This window comes from Pantherophis guttatus, chromosome 8, assembly GCF_059756535.1.
Source record: "Pantherophis guttatus breed Tessera chromosome 8, ASM5975653v1, whole genome shotgun sequence".
Taxonomy (NCBI): Eukaryota; Metazoa; Chordata; class Lepidosauria; order Squamata; family Colubridae; genus Pantherophis; species Pantherophis guttatus.
The window spans coordinates 54,722,829-54,749,038 of record NC_142070.1 but is presented as its reverse complement, the minus strand read 5'-3'; the positions used below and the strand labels follow the sequence as shown (position 1 = coordinate 54,749,038).

Below are 26,210 nucleotides of genomic sequence, written 5' to 3'. Positions count from 1 at the left end.
TAAAATAAAACTTTTTTCAAAAAAAAAAGAAGAAAATAAAGTCAATGGTTATATAATAAGAAATAAAATGGAGTCTTGGATGACTAATGAGAAATGTGAATTATAGAGAGACACCATCTGGCACAAAGAGGAACTATGTAACCTCCCTTTGTTATGAGAACTTTGAGCTCTACAGAAAAAAAAAATTGCTGAACTGTGGAGGAAGATTTTTCTTTCCTGACTGCAAGCAGCTGGACTTGGGTGAAAAGAAAAGGAATTTACAATGGAACTCCTACAGTTGAACAAATAATAACTTGAATGTTGGCGCAGGAATAGAAGAAGGATTTAGCGCAGCCCCAAAAGAAAGAGATTTGATACATTATATCCGAAATAAAAATATGAAAAGAGATCTAATTGGATTTATGGAGAATAAAATTAAAACTTGGAAAATGGAAAGAAATTTATGTTTGCAGACGAGGAAATGAAGTTAATGTGATTAAAAATAAAGATGATTGTAATAAATTAAAGGGAGGCTTTTATAGAAATTAAGATTGTTAAATGAAACTAATTAATACATGTAAAGATATGTTTAATGCAAGAACTATGTTTTAATGGTAAAATGTCAAGATAAAGAATAAGGGTAAACATGATTAATTGAAAATGTTAAAAGAAATTTAAAAATATACTTAAAAATATGTTTTATGCAAGAACCATGTCTCAAGGTTAAAATGTTATGATTGCTATGAAAAAAGATAAAGAAAAATATGACTAAATGAAAAGCATTGCATAGATGGAGGGAAACAACACGGAAAGGTTTAAGTAGAGATGGTTAAACCAACTATGAACATGCTGTATTTAACAGCCAAAAAGTTATAATATGCTGTGTTCAACAGCCAAACAAAGGGCATGCTGGGTAACGGCCAAAAAATAAAAATATGCTATATTTAATAGCTAAAACAAAGGATTATGCTGTGATCAACAGTCAAGAAATAGAAATGATTGGTTTAACATCAAAGATAATAAAAAGAGGTGGAATGATCAAAACAAGGAGGTGGATGTTGAGAGTGATAGTTAAGATAAAACGCATGTTAGATTTAATAATAATTAAATAATTAATGAATGTTTAATTTGTCTAATATAATTGTATGATTTATATTGTCAAAATATCCATCTAAGCAAATGAAAGAGAAAAAAGAATTGTTAACTGAATAGGATTTAAGATTTAAGTAACGGGTTTTTGGGGATAATGGTATAGTTATATAGATAGATTTGAGGGAAATATCTGTTTAAAATATTGAATTGTGTTAATTGAAAATAAGATTTGTTAATGATTTGTTTCAATTTGTGACTGGAGCAAAAGCTTCGTTTTGAAAAGATGTGTTCTATTTTGTTTTATTTTTTTGTTTTAAAAAAAATATTAAAAAATTATCAAAAAAAAAAAAAAAGACCATTTCCCAGTGCTAAGGTATAAATCCTGTGAGTCTCTAAGCATCCTTAGCTAAAATCTTAATGGTTAGGTTATTGTTCAGCAAATTATATGAATTGATCAATACAGTTGATTTATAGTCAATGCATTTGGGGATATTGAAGGCAGAGTTAGGAATATAATCCGAGCAGTTTGCCTGCCCTCATTCTATCAGCAGATGTTCTCCTGCGGCCTTCTAGATCTAGACGATTAGGAGGATGCCCTTGTCTTTCTCAAACATTGCCTATCCTTTCAATTGTCCATGGTTCAGTCCACTGTGAATTACCATGTTGTGCACATGGCTCTAATCCATTTCCACCATCTGGAAATGGTTTAGGAATTGGAAGGGACAAGATAGATAACAAAGCCCCCAGATATAGAGTGGTTTTTTTTATAAACACAGAGCTGGTATGACCATCTAACCAGTGTGACAAATGGTCCTTAAACAGCCCATTACAAAAGAGCAAAACAAAACTCGGGATTTAATCCTTCGGGCATAAAAGCAGATCTTGGGCTTGTTGAAGCTGCTACAATCCTATTGAAGTCCAGTGCTTTACTTGTTCCTGATTGTAGAAAAAGGATTCATGCAGTGATCTGTCCTTTTGGTAGGTCCATTTCCCATGTTTGTCTTTTGTAGTCACTGGATGACCTACCATGTCTCGAGATGGATTATAAACTTTCTAATAGGAAGCAGCAGGTGAAGCTAGGGAAAATCACATTGAATACCCATTCAGTTAGCACAGGAACCCTCCAGGGCTGTGTGCTCTCTCCCTTACTCTTCTCTATAGATACCAATGACTTCATCTCAAAAAATTCTTCTATTAAAGTACTGATGTTCGTAGATGATACAACAGTTATCAGTCTCATTCGAGATAAAGATGAGTCTGCATATAATTAAACAAATTGGTCCTGCAATGCAGCCAGAAAAATCTGGAGCATTTCTCACCTTTTCTTCTTTCCTATTATCTTCTCTTATTGGTATCTTATGATTTATCACTTGTTGTTGCATCTTATGATTATTGAAGAACAAGTGGTAGTCCTGGTTAGGAGACCCTTTGCATAACTTCTTGTTATGCACTAGTTGCAGCCTTTCCTGGATCAGGATTCCCTGTGCTCAGTCATTCAGTTGCTAATCATCTCATGGCTGAATAATTGTAATGTGCTCTATCTTTGAAGGTCATTCGGAAGCTACAGCTCATGTAGAGTGCAACAGTGCGGGTACATTTGGGAGGCCCAAGAACAGTCCCTGTAACACCACTGCTCTGCAAATTTGCTTCCAGGTGCAATGCAAGGTGTTGGTGATCACCTTTAAAGTCCTTTATGGCATGGGTCCAGGTTACTTGAGGGTCGGTCTCACGCCACGGGGATTGGCCCATACCATTCGTGCCAGCAGAGGAGGCATGCTGCGGGATCTGTCAGCTCAATTATTCCAGTTGGGGGGGATCCAAGAGGAAGGCCTTCTGTACTGTTGCTCCTACCCTCTGGAACATCTTGCCCCCCCCCATGTGAGATTGGCCCCAACCCTCCTATCTTTTTGTAAGGGTCCAAATGATGTGACTTTGCATCGCTATCTCTCGCCTCTATGACTATCGCTGACACCCAGAGTTACCCTCTCCTACCTCATCACACTTGTATGGTTTACACCTCGGCGGATCTGCTTGCGCTGCGAGATATCCCCCTCTCGCGGCGATGGCCTTCCACTCTATCGAAGGCCTACCTCAAGGACGGGCTTTGGAGCCCCGAGAGGTGGCATGTTTTAAAGCAGGGATTGAAGGGTTTTTAAAAAGGGCTTTTAATGATTTTTTAAGGGGAATTGGGAGGACGACCAAGGGGGATGGGGGGGGGGGTAATCCACCAAGGTCGGAGCTGAGCCCGGCACGGGGTAACAGTTTGGAGGGTGCAGGATGAGGGGCTGGGGAGGTGATGGAGGGCCATCCTAATGAGGGATGCACTATCAGCACGGTGGATGGGAGGGGCAGATACGGCGGGAGCAGGGGGCCATACCATGTGTCGGGGGTGCGCACTCGCTGTTTGAGAGCAATTACACACCCCGGTCCCCAATGCTCCTCTCGGGTACTAGGTTGCACAGATATTCAGGCCCTGGGCCTTCGGCTGATGCTGTGCAACGCCAAGTCCGTGGTAAATAAGGCCCCCCTCATTTACGATCTTATACAGGAGAAGGGAGCGGACCTGGCGGGTATTATGAGACCTGGTTGGGCCCGGAGGGAGGGATCCCTCTGGTTGAGATGTGCCCACCAGGCTTCAGAGCATTCCATCAGCCAAGGGCCCAGGGCAGGGGCGGGGGGGTGGCGGTTATTATTAAAGGTCGTGGTCTGAGGGAGACCACTGTGCCACAGATTGCCGGGTGCGAGTCCCTCTTTGTGAGGTGGGGTCAGGGGGTTCAGATGGGCTTGTTGCTAACGTACCTGGCTGCCTGCCGCGTGGCAACGGCCCTACCCGAGCTACTCGACGTGATAGCCACGGTGGCAGTTGATACACCCAGGCTTATGGTCATGGGTGACTTCAACCTGCCATCCATTGGCGAAACGTCTGAGATGGCTCGGGAGTTCATGGCTTCCATGATGGCCACGGACCTGACCCAGTTAGTTCATGGCCCCACTCACAGGGGGGGGACACACTCTGGACCTGATTTTTGCTCTGGCCAGTGGTTGGGTGGTCTTTTTATAGGGGATATAGAGATGGAACCCTTGTCATGGACAGATCACTCGCTCCTTCGCCTGGACTTTTGAACCGCTACACCCCGCCACAGGGAGGAGGAACCAATAAGGTGGGTCCGCCCCAGGCAACTGATGGATCCTGATAGGTTCCAGACGGAGCTTGGGCCATTTCCTGAGGATCTGGCACACAACTCAGCCGAAGACCTGGGAGCTGTCTGGGAGCGGGCGGCTGGTGGGGCTTTAGATCGAGTCGTGCCTTTGCGGCCTCTGACCCGGTGCCAATCCCATGTGGCTCCATGGTTCACCGAGGAGCTGAGGGAGATGAAGCGCCGGAAAAGACGCCTGGAGAGTGGTTGGAGGGCCAGTCTCACTGAATCTGACCGAACACTGGTAAGGTCGCTTATTAAGACCTACCTAGTGGCGATAAAGGCGGCAAAGTTTAATTACTTTTCCGCTCTTATTGTGTCATCAGATAATCGTCCGGCCGCCCTGTTCAGGGTGACCCGCTCCCTGTTACATCCAGGAGTGCGGGAGGACCCTCTGGAAGGCAGGGCCGAGGATTTTGGACAATATCTGTATGACAAAATCACACAGATTTGGGGGGATTTGGACTCTGACTGGGTAGATTCGGGCAGGGTGGCGAGGAATAGTCTTGAGAATGTTATCTGGGAAGAGGTTGACTCTGTGACCCCTGATGACGTGGACAGGACTTTGGGGAGACTTAGTGCGGCCACATGTTTGCTGGACCTGTGTCCCTCCTGGTTAGTACTGGCTTCCCAGGAGATTACACAAGGCTGGCTCCAGGGAATTATCAACGCTTCGTTGAGTGAGGGTTACTTCCCCACGGCCTTGAAAGAGGCAGTGGTGAGGCCTTTTCTCAAGAAGCCTTCCCTGGACCCGGCAGTATTTGCCAACTACTGTCCCGTCTCCAACCTTCACTTTGTGGCAAAGGTTGTTGAGAGTGTGGTCGCATGACAGTTTCCACAATACCTGGAGGAAACGTCTTATCTGGATCCATTCCAGTCGGGTTTCAGGCCCGGGTACAGCACAGAAACGGCATAAGTCGCATTGGTAGATGATCTCTGAAGGGCTCGGGACAGGGGTTGCTCCTCTGTTCTGGTCCTGTTAGATCTCTCAGCAGCTTTTGATACCATCGACCATGGTATCATGCTGCGCCGGTTGGAAGAGTTGGGGATGGGGGGCACCGTGTTACGGTCATTCTCCTCCTTTCTCTCGGACCGGTGGCAGTTTGTGTTGGGAGGGGGGCAGAGGTCGACCTCGAGATGCCTCATATGTGGGGTGCCTCAGGGGTCGGTCCTCTTGCCCCTTTTGTTCAACATCTATGTGAAGCCGCTGGGTGAGATCCGTGGCTTCAGGGTGAAGTACCACCAGTACGCTGATGACACCCAGCTGTACATCTCCACCCTGGGCCACCCCAATGATGCCCTTGAAGTGATGTCCCAGTGCCTGGAGGCTGTGCGGATCTGGATGGGGAGGAACAGGCTCAGGCTCAACCCATCCAAAACTGAGTGGCTGTGGTTTCCGGCATCCCGATATAGTCAGTTGACACCATCACTGACTATTGGGGGCGAGTCTTTGGCTCCCACGGAGAGGGCTCGCAATTTGGGCATCCTCCTGGATACGCAGCTGTCCTTGGAGGAACATCTGACGGCTGTAACCAGGGGGACTTTTTATCAGGTTCGCCTGATCCGCCAGTTGCGGCCCTTCCTAGATCGGGATTCCTTGTGCACAGTCACTCATGCCCTCATCACCTCTCGCGTGGACTAGGGCAATGCTCTCTACATGGGGCTCCCCTTGAAGAGTACCCGGAGGCTCCAACTGGTCCAGAATGCGGCCGCGCAGGTAGTCAAGGGAGCTGCATGGTGCTCCCACATAACACCTCTCCTGTGTGAGCTGCACTGGCTCCCAGTGGTCTTCCAGGCGCGCTTCAAGGTTTTGGTTATCACCTTTAAAGCGCTCCATGGCATAGGACCTGGATATGTTCGAGACCGCCTGCTGCTACCAATGGCCTCCCACCGACCTGTGCACTCCCACAGAGAGGGCCTCCTCAGGGTGCCATCGGCCAAGCAATGTAGACTGGTGGCCCCCAGGGGGAGGGCCTTTTCTGTGGGGGCACCTGCCCTCTGGAATCAGCTGCCCCCAGAGATACGAAGAATCCAAGACCTCGGTACCTTCCGCCATGCCCTGAAGACCTTTCTTTTTCAGCAAGTCGGGCTGGCTTAACACATTTTTAAATGTTTTTAATAGGTTTATTGTTTTTTAATTATGGGGCCAAACGCATACATATCTTTTTAACTGTATTTTAATGTTTGTATTTATGTTTTTACTTTGGCTGTGCACCGCCCTGAGTCCTCCGGGAGAAGGGCGGTATATAAATCTGGTAATAATAATAATAATAAAAAAGAATAAACTTGGGGCTCCAGTGGGGGAACAGCACAATGGAGCTGGTTGATTAATAACAGATCCCACCTCCCCCCACTCCATTCCCGCTCCATGTGAACTTGGTTTTAATGTTTGATTTTAAGTTTTTATGTTTTAACTGAATATGTAACTGTAAGCCACTCAGAGTTACCCTATGATAAATTGGGCAGTCAATAAATTTTATAAATAAATAAATAATTGTAACTATGATTTATGATCTATAACCTATCACTCTGCTGTTTGCATGTACAATGAGATCTTATGCGCTGGAGACAATTCTCTCCTCTTCACTTCTGTCATGTTCTATTTCTTTGGAAGAGTCACAACAGCCTGTTTTGATGATGTCTCCACTTTGTCCCAAATATTGAAACACTAAAGTCGGAAGGCTCTCTCCCACTCACCTTGTCTCTCTTCTCTCTGCATGTTGCTTGAAATATTTGTTCCTTCCTCCTCTTTTTTTGGTACAGCTCATCCTTGTCACCTATAGGATCTAGGTACATTTATGCTTCCATACCCTAACAGTGACAACTGGTGGTTTAAAATAGCATGCGTTAAAAGTTATAGCATTTCAGTGAGAAAAGCTGATGTTGTTTGCACCAATACCCATTGAGACTGGGAGCAGGGAGGCTGTTGAAACAATCTAAGAGACTGTGTTGTACATGTATATAGAGCTCAAGTCTGAATAAAATATCTTGTTAAACTGTTAGCATAGCACAAATACCTTCTGGATTGGCTGAGTGAGAGGAAAGCAGTGTAATGCCAAGAGATGATCATCAATCAAAATATCAATCAAAATAAAATATGGGTATTTTAAATAATGGGTATTAATTCAGCCAAATTTATTTAATTCATTTGATTCGATTTTAAATTTTGTATATGTATGTGTTTTATTTTATGGCTGTTCACCGCCCTGAGTCCTTCGGGAGTAGGGCGGTATAGAAATTCAATAAAATAAATAAATAAATAAAATCACAAAAGATGAGGACAAAAAGTGTTTGGTTGGTTATACAAAATCTGTTGTCAGGGTTTGCCCTATTTCTGTTGATCATGAGTCTTTTGGAAAAAGAACAGAACAGCAGAGGAGGAGGAAAATAAATGTTGCATGTTTCAATGCCAAGTTCATTGTTTTTGTTTGAGAAAACCAGGCTGGCAAGATGTTTAAGATTCGCACAATTTAAGATTGATGAAAACCTGAAGAAGCTGTTATTTCCTACATCTACACATTTATTCTAATATAATTTGTGTCTACAGCAATATAAGAAATTATGCAGAATTAGCATCAGATTGGGGGGAACTATCTGAGAAATGCAGGATATTGGCTAGACTGAGGCACTCTTGGAGACCATTTCAAACCACCTCATGATCCTGTACATATCAGAAAGAAATAGAATTTAGATGACCAAGACTTTTGGGAAGCGGGCAATTATCTCTCCTTACTGGCATTTTCAAACTAAGGATTTTTTTTCTATTTTGCCTTCAGCATCACTACACAGAAAATTATCTAAAATCCTATTTGAAAAACATGTTTGTCTGTGTTAAACAGGAAATGTTGAAACAGTTGAACATGTTATTTTATTATATATCATCTATAAGGATATTCACAATGCTTATATACTGCCTTTTACATCAGTATCCTTGTGCAGTCTTACAATATTTATTCATTAAATAAATGTATTTAATACAAATACTTACATGTTTGTCATTTTGCAGATTGTAAATCATAAGAAATAGCTTATCCAATGTGAAGATAAATTTTCAAGGCGCATTTGAGGAAAAGCACCAAATAGCAATAGCATTTAGACTTATATACTACCCCATAGTGCTTTACAGCACTCTCTGGGCAGTTTACAATGTCAGTGTATTGCACACAGCAATCTGGCTCCTCACCCTCGGAAGGATGGAAGGCTGAGTCAATTTCGAGCCCTGTCAGGATCGAACCCCAGGCTGTGGGCAGTTAGCCTGCAATACTGCATTCTAACAACTGCACCACCAAGGCTCATAAAAGATCACAAAAGACCAATTAGACTTTCTCCTGTTAAGTATATTTATTCAGTATACATTCTATATGGCGATAACAATATTTTGACTATTTCACTCTTTTAAGGCTCAATTTTAAGTAGCTACATATTAGAGAGTATTCATTAAGTTGTTTGTGGATGGGTAGGCCCCACTGATTCTTATAGTTGCCCGGGGAGGTAAAAGTAGAAACTGCTGAATCTACAAGACACTTTAGGCTTGTCAATGTTGGAGGTTTACAATGAAGTATTATTAGAAGCCAAGATATCAAAGACTTGGATGGAAGCAAACCTCACTTTAATACTTAAAGAAGATTCAGACTTAACACAGATAAAAAATTATAGGCCAATATCATTATTAAATGTAGACTATAAAATATATGTGTCAATAGTAGCAGAGAAACTAAAAAGATTCTTGAATAAATGTATACACTTAGACCAGAATGGATTTTTACCTAAAAGACAAATTAAAAATAATATGAGAATTATCTTGAATACGTTGGAGTATTAGGAAGTACATTCTGAAAAACAAATGTTGTTGATTTTTTTAGATGCACAGAAAGAATTTGACAACGTGAATTGGCAATTTATGTTATTACAATTAAAATATATGGACTTTGGTGAAAAATTTACTAATATGATTAAGGCAATATATATTCTAAACAAACTGTAAAGGTGATGGTTAATGGGAACATGATAGAGAACTTTAATATAAAGAAAGGCAAAGACAAGGATGTCCTTTGTCCCCTTTACTATTTATATTAACATTGGAAGTGCTAAACAGAAACATTAGACAAGACTCAGAAATAAAAAGTACGGAATTTAAAAAAGAAAAAAAATTATAGGCATTTGCAGATGACCTGTATTTATTCTAGAAGAAACGCAAGAAACTGGACCCAAATTAATAAAAAAATAGAAGAATATGGTGAAGTTGCAGGATTGAAAATAAAGAAAAGACCAAGGTATTAGTCAGAAATGTTATAAACAACAAAAAGAATTGATGAAGACAAATATTCAGATAGTTAAGAAAGTAAAATACTTAGGAATTCAATTAACGCAAGATGGGCAACTATTAAAGAAGATACTTATACTAAGTTGTTGCAACAAATTAAACTAGATCTGGAGAAATGGAAAAATTTGCAATTATCGATGATAGGAAGAATAGCTACAATAAAAATGAGTATCTTGCCGAGATTATTTTTGTTCCAAACAATTCCGATAAAGTTAGAAAAGAAATATTTTGAGAAGCTAAATTAAATGTCAAAATACATTTGGCAAGGGAAAAGAACAAGATTGAAAATGTTACAAGACTCTAAAAACAAAGGGGGGGGTTGGGCTGCCAGACTGGGAGTTATATTATCAGGCCTCTGCATTTACATAGGTGAAAGGCTCTGTTTTAGGCCCAGTACTCTTCAACATCTTCAATGATTTGGATGAGGGGAAAGATGAGGAACTCATCAAATTTGCAGATGACACCAAGATAGCAGGACTAGCCAACAGTCCAGAAGATAGGCTTAAGATACCGAAGGATCTTGACAGACTAGAACATTGGGTGCTATCTAACGAAATGAAATTCAATGATGAAAAAAGTAAGGTTCTACATTTAGGCAAGAAAAACAAAATGCACAGGTACAGTATATGTAGTACCTCACTCAATAGTAGTAACTGTGTGCGGGATCTTGGAATCCTAGTGGGCAATCATTTAAATATTAGCCAGCAGTGTGCTGCAGCCGCCAAAAAAGCCAACACAATTTTAGGCTGCATAAACAGAGGGATAGAATCAAGATCACATGAAGTGTTAATACCACTTTATAATGCCTTGGTAAGGCTACACTTGGAATACTGCATCCAGTTTTGGTCGCCACGATATAAAAAATATGTTGAGACTCTAGAAAGTGCAGAGAAGAGCAACAAAGATGACTAGGGGACTGGAGACTAAAACATATAGAGAATGGTTGCTGGAACTGGGTATGTCTAGTTTGATGAAAAGAAGGACTGGGATGACATGATAGCAGTGTTCCAATATCTCAGGGGCTGTCATAAAGAAGAGGGAGTCAAGCTATTCTGCAAAACACCTGAGGGTAGAGCAAGAAGCAATGCATGGAAACTAATCAAGGAGAGAAGCAACTTAGAACTAAGGAGAAATTTCCTAACAGTTAGAACAATTAATCAGTGGAACTACTTGCCTCCAGAAGTTGTAAATGCTCCAACTCTGGAAGTTTTTAAGAAGAGATTTGATAACCATTTGTCTGAAATGGTATAGGGTTTCCTGCCTAAGCAGGAGGTTGGACTAGAAAACCTCCAAGGTCCCTTCCAACTCTGTTATTCTATTTTCTATTCTATTTTCTCTTCCCTTCTCTTCCTTCTGCCCTGAATCAAGAATGGTAGGGAACATGTAGACTTAAAAACCCTTAGCTACAATTTAGCAACATCACTGGTGTGGGTTGAAGAATTCATCTGAAGGATTACTCTCCCGAGAAATAATAATGTCAACAGCCTTCTGTATGCACATGATAACAGGAATATGCCAGATATACCAGCCCTGAGAACTGGCACTCTGCACTGACAATTTTTCATTGCTTTTAAGGCAAATGACAGTAACAATAATGTCCATGTTAAATGGGCTCTTCTAAATATCCCCTTCTTTCTGCATTTGTAAAGAAACTTCAGAAAGTATTTGGGAATGAAGAATTAAGTGACAGCACTTACATTCTCTAGGTTGTATTTAGTGAAATGGGAAAGTATTTTTTGTGAAATGGGAAGGTAGAATACATACTCTTGTTTTGTTCTTGGTTTTTGTGGAACCTCTTGACATAGTCATAGTTATTCAAAGACAGTAACTGTATTGCATCTTTGATCAGAATTACCGTATTTTTCAGAGTATAAGACGCTCCAGAGTATAAGACACACATTAGTTTTTGGAGATTCTGTCTCTGCCTACCAGCATCCATCGATATTCATCTGGCTAGCATCCTTATAGCAAACAGCAAACAGCCTGGTCAGCTTCAGCAACATTAGGTGTATAAGACGCACAATTTTCATTCACTTTTTTTGGGGAGGGGGGTGCGTCTTATACTCCAAAAAATACAGTAATATATGACAACTAAGCACAACATCTACCTGGGTAACATTCAAGATGGCCATTCACAGAAATACAACTATTCTACAAGAAGACGATTTTCCATTCACAGCATCCTCACCTATAAATGAGGGTAGGGATGCCCCAATGCAAGCCTCATTCTTCTGTACTTGCACACCAAGATCAGATACAAATACATAAGTTGTGGGATTTGCCACATGAGCCATGTTTTATCATTTGCTTCCCACCTGCTCTCTCTCCCTAGTTTTCATTCTGCAAAATTAAGCTATTAATCCATTTTGAAACTCATTTCTGCATTGATTAAATGCATGATGCCTTGCCCCTTTGAATAATTAAGTCACATTAAGCAAGATAAACACAACTGCAGATCTGGTTCCAAATAAAGCCAGATAATGGCAGGAACAGAAGGTGATCAAATACACTAGACCGATTTTATATCTTTATGATTTCACCCCTATTTGCACAAATGTCACTCTTGGGTCAGAGGTGGGCCAGTGAAAGTTCAGATTTTCCTCCAGTTGTTACCACTTCAATCAAACTTCCAGAGTCTGGCCGGTTTTTACCGATGATCCAGTCATAAAAAATTCTGGCAGAACAGATGGAAACAGAACAAGTACATGAGTTAGCTTCATTGTAAAGTTTCACATTCCAAATGCTCATTGAGTTTCCATAGTTATTCCATAATTCCCTTATCAATAACGTTCTGAGATAACAAGCTGAAAAGAAATTTGAGTCCCCCATTCAGAGGACCTTGTAAAAGATTGTAGTGCAGACGGTTCTATTTTAATGGGCTTGAGATGCATTTCTTTATTTTCCTGGAAAGACAAACGTCCTAAATCCAAAGATTTGTTAAGATGTAACATTATTTTTGTCATGCACAAGAACAACTGTTCTCAGCTTCATCAGGGCTACTACTAAAAGAAGCTAAACCACCTACTACATACAAGGAGATAAATCATAATTATTCCCAATCTACAATTTAAAAGAGGCACTATGAAGTTGAGGTTGGTTTGAGACATCTCAGCTAAAGGAGATCTCTCTTCTGTAGTTCAGCTTATTCTGCTTGCACAAGATAGAAAATATAAATAAATAGATCAGATAAACAAGGTGAACTTGAAGTCCTAGTACACAAGGACAAGTATGATATACAGTAATTAACATTACTGAAACTTGGTGGGATGAAACTCAGGACGAGAATGTACTGATGGAAAGATACAAATTGTTCAAAAGAAAAAAACCTAACAAAAGAGGCAGTGGAGTTGCATTATATGTAAGACATCATTACATCTCTATAGAAACGCATAAAATCAATAAGTTTTCCAGAATGAATATGGGTCAATATAAAAGGAAAAAAGAATGCCATTGCCATAGGTGTATAATACACACACACATACAACCAAGAAGAAATGGGTTGTGTTAGGCCCAGTACACTTCAACATCTTCATAAATAATTTAAATGAGAAGGGGAACTCATCGAATTTGCAGATGACACTAATCTGGCAGGAATAGCCAACAGCCCAGAAGATAGGCTAAAAATTCAGATGGATCTCAACAAACTTGATAGGGCCCAACAAACTGGGCCCTATCTAATAAAATGAAATTCAAAGTAGAGAAAAGTAAGGTTTTATACTTAGGCAAGAAAAATCAAATGTATATGTACAGTTTAGGTAAAACCTAGCTCAATAGCAGTAACTGTGAAAGAATCTTGGAGTCCTAGTGGACAAACACTTAAATATGAGTCATCAGTGTGCGGCAGCAGCCAAAAAAGCCAACGCAATCCTACATTGCATTAACAGCAGAATAGTATCAAGATGATGTGAAGTATTAATAACATTTTATAAAGCCTTAGTAAGACCACTTAGAATATTGAATCCAGTTTTGGACATCTTATTATAAAAAAGTTGTAGAGACTCTGGAAAGAGTGCAAAAAAAAGGAACAAAAATGATTAGGGAGCTGGAACTAAAACATATGAAGAACGGTTATAGGAATTGGGTTTGACATGATAGCAGTGTTTCAATATTTGAGGCACTGGCATAAAGAAGAGGAGGGTCAATCTATTTTTCAAAGCGCCAAAAGGCAAGACAAGAAACAATAGATGGAAACTAATCAAGGAGAGAAGCAACCTAGAACTAAGGAGAAATTTCCTGACAACTCTGTTATTCTGTTTTTCTTCTGCAATCATGGCCACCATAATGGCTTCCTCCCTCCCCCAACTCACTGTGGACATCCAAGACTCCAAGCATCAATTTGCAGGACACTGATTTGTGCAGAACACAGGTTTTGTTATTCCACAAATCTCTGAACCAAAATGCATACAACAGATGTTCAAGGTTTCAAACGACTGGGAGCTAGAAAACAGTTTTCTTTGCTCACCCTGCAATGAAATCTAGTGGTGTCCAGGAGCTGAAGTCAGCCTCTGGCATGGATTTCCTGTTCATCGGAGTATCCAAGGTAACCCTGGAACAGAAAAAGAGCGAGGGAGAGGGAAAGGGAGAGAGGGAGAGGGAGAGGGAGAGGGAGAGGGAGAGGGAGAGGGAGAGAGAGAGAGAGAGAGAGAGAGAGGGAGGGAGGGAGAGAGAGATAAACTCCTTTGGTCACTGTCTGGTTCATCTGATCAATTCTGCCATCATTTCTTCTGTGCTCTAACAAAAGCATCTGGCTCAACCCAGAATAAAGAGCATATTTTTTTTTCAATCCAGTCTCCAGGAAAATGCACTTTCATTCATTACAATCTTCTTGATTAAAGCAGACACGTTACCCAGAATAAAATATTACATCCAAACTTCATCAAAGGTCCAATAGTTTTTTTCTCCCCCAGATATGGAAAATACAGTTTTTCATAAACTATTTTTTCGCATCTTTGGATTCACAAATCCTGAGGAGATTAAAAATGTCAAGATTGCAGCAGAGACCACATTATCCAAGTCCCACCCTCTTTTTGTATGTGTGGCACATGCCTCTGGATCTAGGCCCAATATTCAAGCTACTTCTCTGTGAGGTTCCAACTCTGCAGGAGCTTGGCACCCAGTGAATTTCAGGCCATCCCTTGAACCACATAACTCCCATGTGATTCCAGAATGACTTACGGAAGGATCGCAACAGCTGCAGTGCCAGGGGGTAGGCCACTGTTTGAACCAGAAAGACTCTGGCAGAGTTGATGGACAGCTCCTTTGGCCATGCCATATGCAATCATTCCTAGAATACAGAATACAGAATACAAGAGTTGGAAGGGACCTTAGAGGACCTAGTCAAACCTCCTGCTCAAGCAGGAGACTCTATACCAGAGGTGTGAAACTCGATTTCTTTGAGAGCCACATGAGGATTGTGTTTGACCTCAGGGGGCCGGGGGTGGGCATGGCCATGGTGGGCATGCCATGGGACTCAAGTTGGGGGATCACCTGTGGTGGCCAAGTGCTCAAGCAGGACTTCCCTGAGACCCTTCCTCACTCTCATTATAATCTCCTTCCTTCCTTTTTTTCCCTTCCCTTCTTTCTAATTTCTTCTTCCTTCTCCTCTTATTTTTCCTTCCATGCACTCTTCCCATCTTTTCTTCTTATTCTTTGTCTTTCCTCTTTCCCTTTCTCCTTTCCTGTCTCTTCTTGCATGCTCAAATGCAAAAGGGGAAACATTTCTTTTGTTTTTAGTTTTGATAGCCCTCTGCCAGCCAAAACTGGTGCAGGTTCCCTCTGCACCCTGTTTTCAGCCTGGACGGCATCCTGCGGAACTCTGGCAGCTAAAACAGGGCATGGGCGGGCTGCACGCAACCCCCCCCCCGCCCTGTTTACAGCCTGGACAGCCTCCTGCAGCACTCTGGCAGCAAAAACGGGGTGCGGGCAGGTCATGCGTGGCCCTGTGCCCTGTTTTTGCTAGCAGAGCCACCGCGGGCCGGTCCTTTGCTAGTCCAGTCTCTTCTTAAAAGCCTCCAGTGATGAAGCATCCACAATTCCTGAAGACAAGCCATTCCGCTGGTTATTTGTTCTCAGTTAGGAAATTTCACCTTAGTTCTAGGCTGCTTCAACCCCGTCTATCTCTTCTCTGTCAGTAAGAATTAGATCCAGTATAGCTGTCCCTCTAGTTCCCTCCTCTAACTTATATCCCAGGATAATGTTGCAGGAGCCAATTGGGGTCGGTCAGCGGTACCAGAGGTTTTGTCTTCCAAGCTTTCAGACATGTGCTGGAGCCATCTTCAGAGAACTACTCTTTGTCTGTGTTATTTATAGTGCCTGTTGTATGTGGCTTTTTAGATGTTGATTGGAGTGTGTTGATGACTGGCTTTTAAGTCATTGGTTGTCATTTGTTTGTGCTGTCCAGCCCTTGCCTTCTACATACTTGATAGGCTGGTGGTAAATCAGCACTCCTGCTAACTGATGAGGGCTGTTTACTAGGTTTCAATCACTTCCCTGGCTGTTTTTGTGCCTGTTTGTCCAACAATCTTAGTAGCTGCAGCATTGAATGTATATCCTTGTTCATTGCGGTGTGAGGTTACCAATAACTTCAGGTCTCCTCGTCTGACTTCTTGCTTATATTCTTGCAATCTGGTGGTTAGCTTCCTTCCCATCTGTCCTACATAGTCACTAACTTAACAACTGCAATGATTCACTTAATAACTGTGGCAAAAAAGGTCATAAAATGGGGCAAAGCTCACTTAACAAATGTTTCACTTAGCAACATGAATTTTGGGCTCAATTGTGGTTGTAAGTTGTGGACTACCTGTATATTTAGAGCCGAGGTGGAACAGTGGTTAGAGTGCAGCACTCCAGGCTACTTCAGCTGACTGCTAGCTGCAGTTTGGCAGTTCAAATCTCACCAGCTCAAGGTTGACTCAGCCTTCCAACCTTCCGAGGTCAGTAAAATAAAGACCCAGATGTTTGGGGGCAATAAGATGACTCTGTAAACAGCTTAGAAAGGGCTGTAAAAGCACTATGAAGTGGTATATAAGTCTAAGTGCTATTGCTATTTCTTAACCGTTCAACCCCATGACCTTGGATTTTTCTGTTTTCCACAGAAATAGTCTTGATCACAACAATATCTTCCTCAGTCATTTCATGGTTAAGAATAAAGTTTGACTTTCAGCCTGTTATGAAATGCACCTTACTGTGGAATCCCACCACATCAGATGGCCTCTGGAAGCCCACCTGTCATTGCATCAGTGTGGGAATATAAGAGCAAGGTTAAGAAATGACTTGCAAATATGTTAATTTTAACTATCATTTTAATATATTATGGACTGTTTCATGTTGCTGTTTTAGTGGGTTTTTGTAACCCATTAAAAAGTAGTATTTAGCATTAAATATCAATGCTTCAAATTTTGTTTTACAGATAGTCCTTGATTTACAGCCATATTTGCTGTTAAGTAATCCAGTTATTAAGTAAGGAATCACTTGACCCATTTTTATAACCTTTTTTTTGCTATAGTTCTTAAGCAAGACATCATGTTACTGCAACTTGTGATCTCCACTGCCAGTTCCCCATTAACTTTGCCTTGTTGAAAGGGGAAGGTTGGGACGGTGACAAATATGATCACATGACTGCAGGATGCTGTAACTGTTATAAGATTGCCCAGTTGCAATCACATGCCTGCTGGGATGCTGCAACAGTTAGTATGAGGATCTATCATAAGTCATTTTTTTTCAGTGCCATCATAACTTCAAATGGTCACTAAATGAATGGATGTAAGTTGAGGACTATCTGTATTACAAAATGAACCAATGAATTTATTAAACTATTCCATATTTATGAATTTAGATTGGATTTCCCTTCCTTCCTTCCTTCCTTTCTACTTTCCTTCCTTCTACCTACCTACCTACCTACCTACCTACCTACCTACCTACCTACCTACCTACCACAAAACTGGTTTATGTATTCTGCTACTGAACCTGGATACTTTTTTTCTTAAGTGAAGGAAACAATGTAAATTGTAACCCAATTACAAATCTAAATTCATTTAGAATCAAAAACCTTATTTGATTGTGGATATCCTACAATATATTTCAGACACTACTCTATTAAGGAAAATAGGAATCCTTAATCCTCTACCTTTTCTTTGAGCTGGAGGTCTGTATACAAAAGCAGATTCCCTGGTCTGAACTAGAATCTGCCAATTCAGCAAAAGATAGTGAAAACTCCTAGCATTTCAAAGACTGGGCTTTTTTCATTTGCAATTTTTAAAATGTTATTAACATTGATTTGATTACAGAACTCACTGTTTCAATATTGAAAGCACAGCATTTCTGTAGACTTTATACAGACACAAAACTACAAATAGGGCCAGGTCTATTTTGTAAGGATTGAGTTAGAGGGTTGACGGTCTTTTGTCTTTGAAGCAAGAAAATACAAAGGTCTAATTCAAAGTAAACAAGCAGAATCAGCATTATTACTTAAGGAACAAAATATAAGCTTAGGTCTTAGCCTTTTTGCAGCTTATATTCAAGCTAAAGCCTTTCTGTACAAGTTAAAAAAAGCCTTTCATGAACATACATACATTCTTCTCCCAAATATTTTCTTAAACTATACACTCAACCCTAACAGAATTTTAAAATTGTCATGGAGGACAGAATTTCTACAACTGAAATTTCCAATCTGAGTATTAAAGGCTAAGGAAAATGTTGACCAAATGAACATGCACACACCAGGAACATTCCCATTTTACCTGGAGTTCCAGCTAATGCTGCTTTTGCACCTGTTAAAGTCAATAGCCCCCCTTCCTTCAGGTATTTGGTAGCCAAATGAGTAGAGATGGTTGATGTCCAAACACTTTGCTTCCACATCAGGTCACAGTTTTTGTATAAAGCTAAGGGAAGATATGAAAAACTTTAGACATCATGAAACATATCCACCTTCTGGAGAGAGCATCACCAACTGTTCTCTCTTAGCCAGATAAGGTCTTGTTCTGCAGAAGACAGTTGAGAACAGCTCCCTAGCTTAGCTGCCAGGTATGAAATAGGAATTTAACTCCAACCTGCCCAGTCAGATACCTGTGGGTTTAACAATGGGATGGTCATATATTAAAAAAAAACTGGTAGCATTCAGACACCTGTAGCATTCAAAGCAAGTCTCAGAACATCTAGATCACTCTCCCAGTTCAAAAATAAACTGTCAATTGCAATTTTATTTTGTTCATTTCACACCACTTCTTTTTAATCTGATTTAAATCTAATGAGACACCGATGACTCAATCCTGCTTCAAATTTAGACGCTCCCCTATTAACCATCTGGTTTCTCGATACGGACAGGAGTGAAGGACAGAAAACGTACACCAATGCCTTTGATCAACTTCATAGTTTGCTAACTCCATTTCCCATAACCTCCAAACTGGGCCTTAAATCTTCTTACAAACTACGATTTAAAGTTGAAGGAGGCAATTTTATTTTGCAGGAAGCACATTAAACAATCCCAAGTCTGCAGTTCAACCATTACACAAAAATTTCATTTAAACAATATGAACTGTTTCTACTCACATCAGATATGTAAAGGGAGGATCCACACTAACCTATTGCTGCCCTACAAGGCACACACAAATCTTTTTTCTTAAATATTATGCTTATGCCAAGGGTTTGGAATATAAACCACATCTGAGAGCCAGTGGTTAAGGTGCTGGCCAAGGAACCAGGAGACCTGAATTCTAATGCTGCCTTATGCATGAAAACTGGTTGCATGACTTTGGGCTAATCACCAGGAGACTTTAAGTCCTAGTCCAGGGGTCGGCAACCCACGGCTCCAGAGCTGCATGCGGCTCTTTGGGCCCTCTGTTGCGGCTCCCTGTCCCATCACTGGTTCACCCCTCTTATTTCTTTTTTTTACTCCAGCCCGAAATGGCAGGAAGCAAAAGCTGTCTTATGCACAAATGTGGCACGAAGGCAGATACAGGGCAGCTTCGCTCCTGCATTCTCCTCCCCCCGAGCCGAGAGCGTGCGCACGTGTGGGGACACACTCAAGTGAGTGCCAAAGCGCAGCAAAGGCACGTGCAAGATGGGCGGCCGCTCGCTTAGGAGGGTCTTAACAGGACGCGGCTTCTCTCCTGCACTAATGATCTGGCCATTACCGGATATCCTCCTCCCACTCTCGTGATGCCCTGGCTGTGGCTGAGCCGGGAGCGTGCGCACGTGCGGGGAGACCCTCCTCAAGGAAGCACCGAAGCTTGGGAAAGGTGCGCGTGGGGCAAGCAGCGGCTCGCTTGAGTGTCTCCCCACGTGTGCGCATGCTCCTGGCTCAGCCACAGCTGGCCAGGGCATCACAAGAGTGGGAGGAGCGTGCAGGAGTGAAGCTTCCCTGTATCTGCCTCTGTGCCACATTTGCACGTAAGGCAGCCTTCGCTTCCTGCCGCTTCGGGCTGGACTCCACACTTGGCTGAAGAGTTGCTGGGGGTGGGGGATGAAACGGCAAGGCGATGGCCAGAGCATTAGTGCAGGAGAGAAGCCGTGTCCTGTTAAGACCCTCCTAAGCGAGCGGCCACCCACCCTGTGTATGCCTTTGCTGCACTTTGGCGCTCACTTGGGGAGGGTCTCCCCATGCGTGTGCAGCCGGCTCAGCCACAGCCAGTCAGGGCATCACGAGGGGAGGAGGACGGTCACCCAAAGGGAGGGGGAGACACACACACACACATATACGGAGAGAGAGGGAGAGAAAGAGACATAGAAACACACAGAGTGATACATAGAGAGGGGTGAGAGAGGGAGAGAGAGATACAGTGGAAGAGAGGCATGGGGGGAGAGAGGGGGAGATAGGGAGAGAGAGAATGGTTTTGTGGCTGGGTAGACATGGCTAGGGGATCATGTGACTGGGTGGGAGTGAATGACATCGAGTCAGCCATGCCCACCCAGGTTTTGTGGCTCCAATGTGTTTTTTTTCTGTGGGAAACGGGTCCAAGTAGCTCTTTGTGTTTAAGGTTGCCGACCTCTGTCCTAGTCCCACATTAGGCATGATAGCCGGGCAGGTGACTTTGGGTCAATCACTCTCTCAACCACCTCATAACAGTTGTTATTGTGGGGAAAATAGGAGGAGGAAGGTGTATTATATATGTTTACCACCTTGAGTTACTTACAGTGCATTCAGAAAGTATTCAAACCCTCTTTACTTTTGTCAATTTTGTTATGCGAGAGCCTGATTCTGTTGAAATTCATTTTTTTCTGATTAATCTACACTTAGTATTCCATACTGACAAAGTGAAAACAGAATCTTAGAAATGTCTGTGAACTTATTAAAAAGAAAAAACTGAAATATCACATTGGCGTAAGTATTCAGACCCTTTGCAACAACACGTGAAATTTAGCTCTGGTGCCTCCCATTTCTCTTGATTGTTGTTGACATGTTTCTACACCTTGATTGAAGTCCACTTGTGATAAATTAAATTGATTGGATATGATTTGGGAAAGCACACACCTCTATATAGAAAACCTCACAGCTGACATATTGCACAAAGCCAAAGCCATGAGACTTTTTCAAAGGAACTGCCTGCAGAGCTCAGAGTGCAGGATTATTGCAAGGCACACATCTGGGGAAGGCTAGAATAAAATTTCTGCTTAGATTCCTAAGAGCACAGTAGCCTCCATAATTCTCAAATGGAAGAAGTTTGGCACAACTAGGACTCTTCCAAAACTCACCCAGTCAAACTGAGCAATTCAGGTGAAGGGCCTTAGTAAGAGAGGTGACCAAGAACCTAATGGTCTCTCTGACTAAGTTCCAGAGATACTGTATGGAGATGGCACAGAGTTCCAGAAGGACATCCATCATTGCAGCCTTCTACCAATCTGGGCTTTATGGTAGAGTGGCTAGACAGAAGTGTCTCCTCAGTGCAAAACACATGAAAGCCTGCTTGGAGTTTGCAAAAAAGCATCTGAAGAACTTTCAGATTGTGAGGTACAAGATTCTATGGTCTGATGAAACCAAGATTGAAGAGTTTGGCCTCAATTCTAAACATTATGTCTGGAGAAAATCAGGCACTGCTCATCACCTGCCCAATATCATCCCAACAGTGAAGCATGGTGGTGGCAGAATCGTGCTTGTGAGGGTGTTTTTCAGCAGCAGGGACTGGGAGACTGGTCAGGGTTAAGGGAAAGCTGAATGGAGCCAAGTACAGGGATATTGTCAATGAAAACCTTTTCCATAGTGCTCAAGACTGGGAGGTTCACTTTCCAACATGACAATGATCCTAAGCATACAGCCAAGACAATATAGGAGTGGCTTAGGGATAACTCTGTGAATGTCCTAGAGTGGCCCAGCCAGAGCCCTAACTTGAACCCTATTGAACATCTCTGGAGAGATCTGAAAATGACTTTCCACCGACAGTTGTCATCCAACCTGACTGAACTTGAGAGGATTTGCAAGGAAGAATGGCAGAAAATCCCCCAATCCAGGTGTGCAAAACTTGGGTGTGCATCATACCCCAAAAGATTCAAGGCTGTAATTTCTGCCAAAGGTGCTTCAACAAAGTACTGAGTGAATACTTATGCCAATTTGATATTTCTCGTTTTTTTCTTTTTAATAAATTTACAGACATTTCTAAAATTCTGTTTTTACTTTGTCATTATGGGGTAGATTAATGAGAAAAAAATTAATTTGAACAACTATAGAATCGGTCTGCAGCATAACAAAATGGGCAAAAGTGAAGGGGGTCCAAATACTTTCTGAATGCACTGTAGAAAGTAATAAAGGTGGGATAAAAATCAAATAAGTAAAATAAAAATCCCAAATGCTTTCTAGTCGCTATCTTTGCAATCATAGGCTTCAGGGCAGACTCAACTGTGCAACACATCCCTACTAAAATGCATTTAAATTTAGAAATCTGTTATAAAGTCTTCTATTTTTCCCCAACAGGCTTTTTTTCCAATGCCAGCCAGTCCAGGACACCACTGGAAGAGAGGAAGCTGATGTTATCCTACAGCTTCTATTGCATCAATGGAAATTCAGGGCTGGAGACATCAGGAAGACATTAAATGGGGGAGCTGCAGCACTCTTTGCTGAGCAGCTCCATCACAGACCAGAAATAGGCCATTCTGAAAGACCATGGGAAAGAGAAAGAAGAGAGCATTGTGTGAACTGCCACCCTTACATTTTGCCTTGGCACTGCCTCCAGCCCATCCACCAGCCACACACAGGATAGCATCCACCTTCTTTTCACCCAGGACTTTTCCAATGTCTTCTGTCACCTTTCAAAAGGCAGAGTTGGAAGAGCAGAGTTACAGAACAAGTACTAGCAACTTTGATTTATAAATATTTCAACCAGTCCTTACCAAAGTAGTACAAAGACTCTGTAAAACAAGATCGATAAATATTTCTCCATATGGAATCGTTAGAAGCCTGGCTTTGTTGGTGTTAAGCTTTCAGCAAATCTTAATCTGAAATCTGAAATCATCTGGCTTTGGCACAGATTTTATTAAACTAAAGTAGCTGGGCTTCTGTTTTCCTCTCTTTCTTCTCTTACTCAGGTATAAAGGAGTAGAAAGAGTTCTACTTGCCTGGTTAACAGAGAGAATTTTCCAAACTCCTTCCCTACCTGCAATAGAGAATCTTCATGCTTTTTTCACCATTTTGCTGTTATTAACAACATTGGGAATTAGTAAAATTACAAATATGAAAATAACAGAAAACGGGATTCTAAGGGAGGGAAGGGTGGTTTCTTTTCCTGGGGAGGGGTGGGGGGGAGGACTCAGGTGTCACTTTGGTATGAAGAAGATGCCTCAAAACTTGTTTGGGTGAGCAAGACTGAGCGAGTTACAAAACAGGTTTTGGAAAGCTACTGGGAAAAATAAGACTGACTGTTTTGGGAGTGAAATAGGACAGAAAGCTGCAGAGCAGATGCTAATGTTGTAACTAATGGAACTGGGAATTTTGCAAAACTTTTCATGGTCTTTTTTTCCTGAATTTTCATCTCATTAACATGCATGAACCATACTTCCCTACCTCTAAATAGGAGCAAGAATGCAAAGCATAATGCTTAATGTAAGCCTGTGTTTTGTAAGGCTGGTCTGGCCCTCTTTTTCCATTCTCTGTTGTGGATCTCTCACAAGCAGTGGCTGAGCATGCACCAAAAATATTACTTCCAAGAGGACTTTCAAAAAAATCAGGACAGCAACTTTGATGGCATCACAGGAAATCCTTTACATTTTAATAGGCACTGAAAATACAGGTAGTCCTTGACTTAGACCACAATTGAACCCAAAATTTCCATTGCTAAGCTTACAGTTAAGTAAGTTGTGCTCCACTTTATGATCTTTCTTGCCACAATTAAGTTAGTAACGTGATTGTTAAGTGAATCTGGCTTCTCCTTTGACTTTGCTTGTCAGAAAGTCACAAAAGGGATCACATGACCCTGGGATACTGCAACCGTCATAACTATGAACTAATTGCCAAGCGCCCAAATATTGATCATATGACCATGGGGAAGTGCAATGGTCATAAGTATGAGAAACTTCCCCAGTTTTTCAGTGCCACTGTAATTGAACAGTCACTAAACAAATGGCTGTAATTTGAGGATTACCTATATATCACATCTAAGGGAGGCCTATGTGGCACAAGTTGGACTCTGGCATGTGGTATTATGTTTTCCCTTTTCTCCAACATACCAATCAATGCAAAATTCGCAGGTTACAATAAGTCTAACTCCTGTAATGGAGTAAACAGTTGTGAAATGTTTCTTCAGGGTTTCCAACACTGGCACTTTACCAGCCACGTGACAGGCAAAACTTCAATCAGAATACTGTCCACCAATCAACGCCTTCTAATTCTTATGGATATTGTGGGAGAACAGAGATGTTATTTATGGTAGTCAAAAATGAGAAGTCTAGTAGTGTCTTTTCAGAATGATTTTTCATTTCAATGCCTTCATATTTGTTCCTCTGAAAAGATGCTACCAGACTCCACCTGATTTTGGAAAGATTTAGAACAGGGTTTCCCAACCTTGGCAACTTTAAAATGCACGGATTTCAATTCCCAGAATTCCCCAGTCAGAATGAGATTTAGGACAATTAGGAGAAGTGATTGATTATCTGCTATCAAGTTTGTGTCTTAACAGCTACAAAGATTTTTGTTCCTAATCTGGCAGAGATGGAACACATTTGTTGACCAATCCCAAATTTTTCAAGCTTTGCTTAGGAAGCTGAAGTCAACATTTCCGCTCTTTTCCAATCACAAAGCGCCTAAAAACTTGAGCTCGTTTTTTTTTTACCTGCTCTGCTTGTTCCACAAACGAATCGCCCATTTGCACCACGACGTTGGCGCTTGCCTCTTGGTTTTCTGCTAAATCAATGCTGAGCACCCACTGCGGGGGAGAACACAGACACACACACCAAGATTTTGTTTTGTTTTGATGTTTTCAAACGGGGCTGCATTTGCCCCAAACCTAGGAGGCAAGAGAGCGAAGCACTTCGTTGCAACCGCCTCTCCGCCCCCGGCCGCTCTTTTGCTAAGGGCAGCGCGGCTTCTCTCCCGGGCCAGAAGTGTGCAACACCTTTCCGTGTGCGTTCCTTCCTTTGCACAGCGGCCTCCCCATCACCGCCCCCCCCCTTGTATGCGAAGGTGTAGGAAAGCCGCCTTCTCCAAGGTTTCTTCCACCGAAGCCGGAGTCCACAGACCAACTTTTGCCAACCTTTCCGCACCCCCCAGCCCTTTACCCAATTCTTCGCACGCAGGTGCCGCACGCAGGCTGAGCCCAGCGCTCCCCTACCGCCGTATACCAACGCCCGGGAGACCTCTCCCGCTGCCATGACCGCTGCTCCGACGACAAGCGTTCGTGGTGAAAGGGAAGCAGAAGGCGGGCGCCCGAACTCTCCGCCCCCGATAGGTTGGTTAAGTGGCGGAAAAGGAGGCACGGCCCCTGCTAGGCGATCCTGGTTTCTCTCTTCCGTACAGTCAGGGAGGGGGGAGTGTCCAGACCTGTGCTTGTCAATCTCGCCAACTTCAAGCGGCGGGGACTTCATCTCCCAGAATCCCCCAGCCAGCACTGCTCCAGGGAATCTGGCAGGAAGCTGTGCACAAATCCTCCAAGGGTGTGAGGTTAATCCTGGCAAGAGCTTGCATCTGAGGGTAGGCAAGAAGTAATGGATGGAAGATCATTAAAGAGAGATCCAGTCCAGAACTAATGAGAAATTTCCTGACAATGGGAACAATTAAGTGGAATACCTTGCATTCCAGAGTTGTGGGTGCTCCAGCGCTGGAGGTTTTAAAGAAAATACAGAATAACAAAGTTGGAAGGAATCTTAAAGGTCTTCTAGTCCAACTCCTTGCTCAAGCAGGAGAATCTATCATTTTGAACAAATGACTATCCAGTCTCTTCTTGAAAACCTCCAGTGATGGCGCACTCACAACTTTTGGAGGCAAGCCATTCCATTGGTTAATTGTTCTCACTGTTAGGAAATTTCTCTTTAGTTCTAAGTTGGTTCTCTCCTTGATTAGTTTCCATCTGTAGCCATTTGTCCAGGATGATACAAGGACGTCTTGGTTGGATGAGAAAGTCCTATGATTCTAAAGAAATGTTGCCAATGGGGTCAAAGGTCAGGGAACTTAAGGGACTGGAGGCTAAAACATACGCTGAACA

At 42.1% G+C, this 26,210-nt stretch overlaps 1 protein-coding gene and 1 long non-coding RNA gene across 3 annotated transcripts in view; one reads left to right on the top strand and one right to left on the bottom strand.

Moving 5' to 3' along the window:
* LOC148112652 (uncharacterized) overlaps positions 1 to 24,026 on the top strand; it is a 154,284-nt gene extending 130,258 nt beyond the window's left edge. The window contains exon 2 of the long non-coding RNA XR_015729233.1: positions 22,493 to 24,026. This is a non-coding gene — a long non-coding RNA (uncharacterized LOC148112652). The remainder of the gene's footprint in view (positions 1 to 22,492) is intronic.
* Positions 1 to 25,540, bottom strand: part of QDPR (quinoid dihydropteridine reductase) — a 44,729-nt gene extending 19,189 nt beyond the window's left edge. Inside the window, exons 1-7 of one of the 2 annotated variants that reach the window (XM_034442777.3) lie at positions 25,288 to 25,540; positions 24,843 to 24,935; positions 22,728 to 22,824; positions 18,330 to 18,470; positions 14,767 to 14,875; positions 14,054 to 14,137; positions 8,591 to 12,265 (exon numbers count right to left, since the gene is read on the bottom strand). In XM_034442777.3, the coding sequence (XP_034298668.1) occupies positions 12,160 to 12,265; positions 14,054 to 14,137; positions 14,767 to 14,875; positions 18,330 to 18,470; positions 22,728 to 22,824; positions 24,843 to 24,935; positions 25,288 to 25,380 (723 nt within the window). In that variant the 5' untranslated portion in view covers positions 25,381 to 25,540 and the 3' untranslated portion in view covers positions 8,591 to 12,159. Of the gene's footprint in view, positions 1 to 8,590; positions 12,266 to 14,053; positions 14,138 to 14,766; positions 14,876 to 18,329; positions 18,471 to 22,727; positions 22,825 to 24,842; positions 24,936 to 25,287 lie in introns of those variants that run through there. The other variant, XM_087875220.1, reaches the window with a different exon arrangement.
* Positions 25,541 to 26,210: the final 670 nt, after the last annotated feature.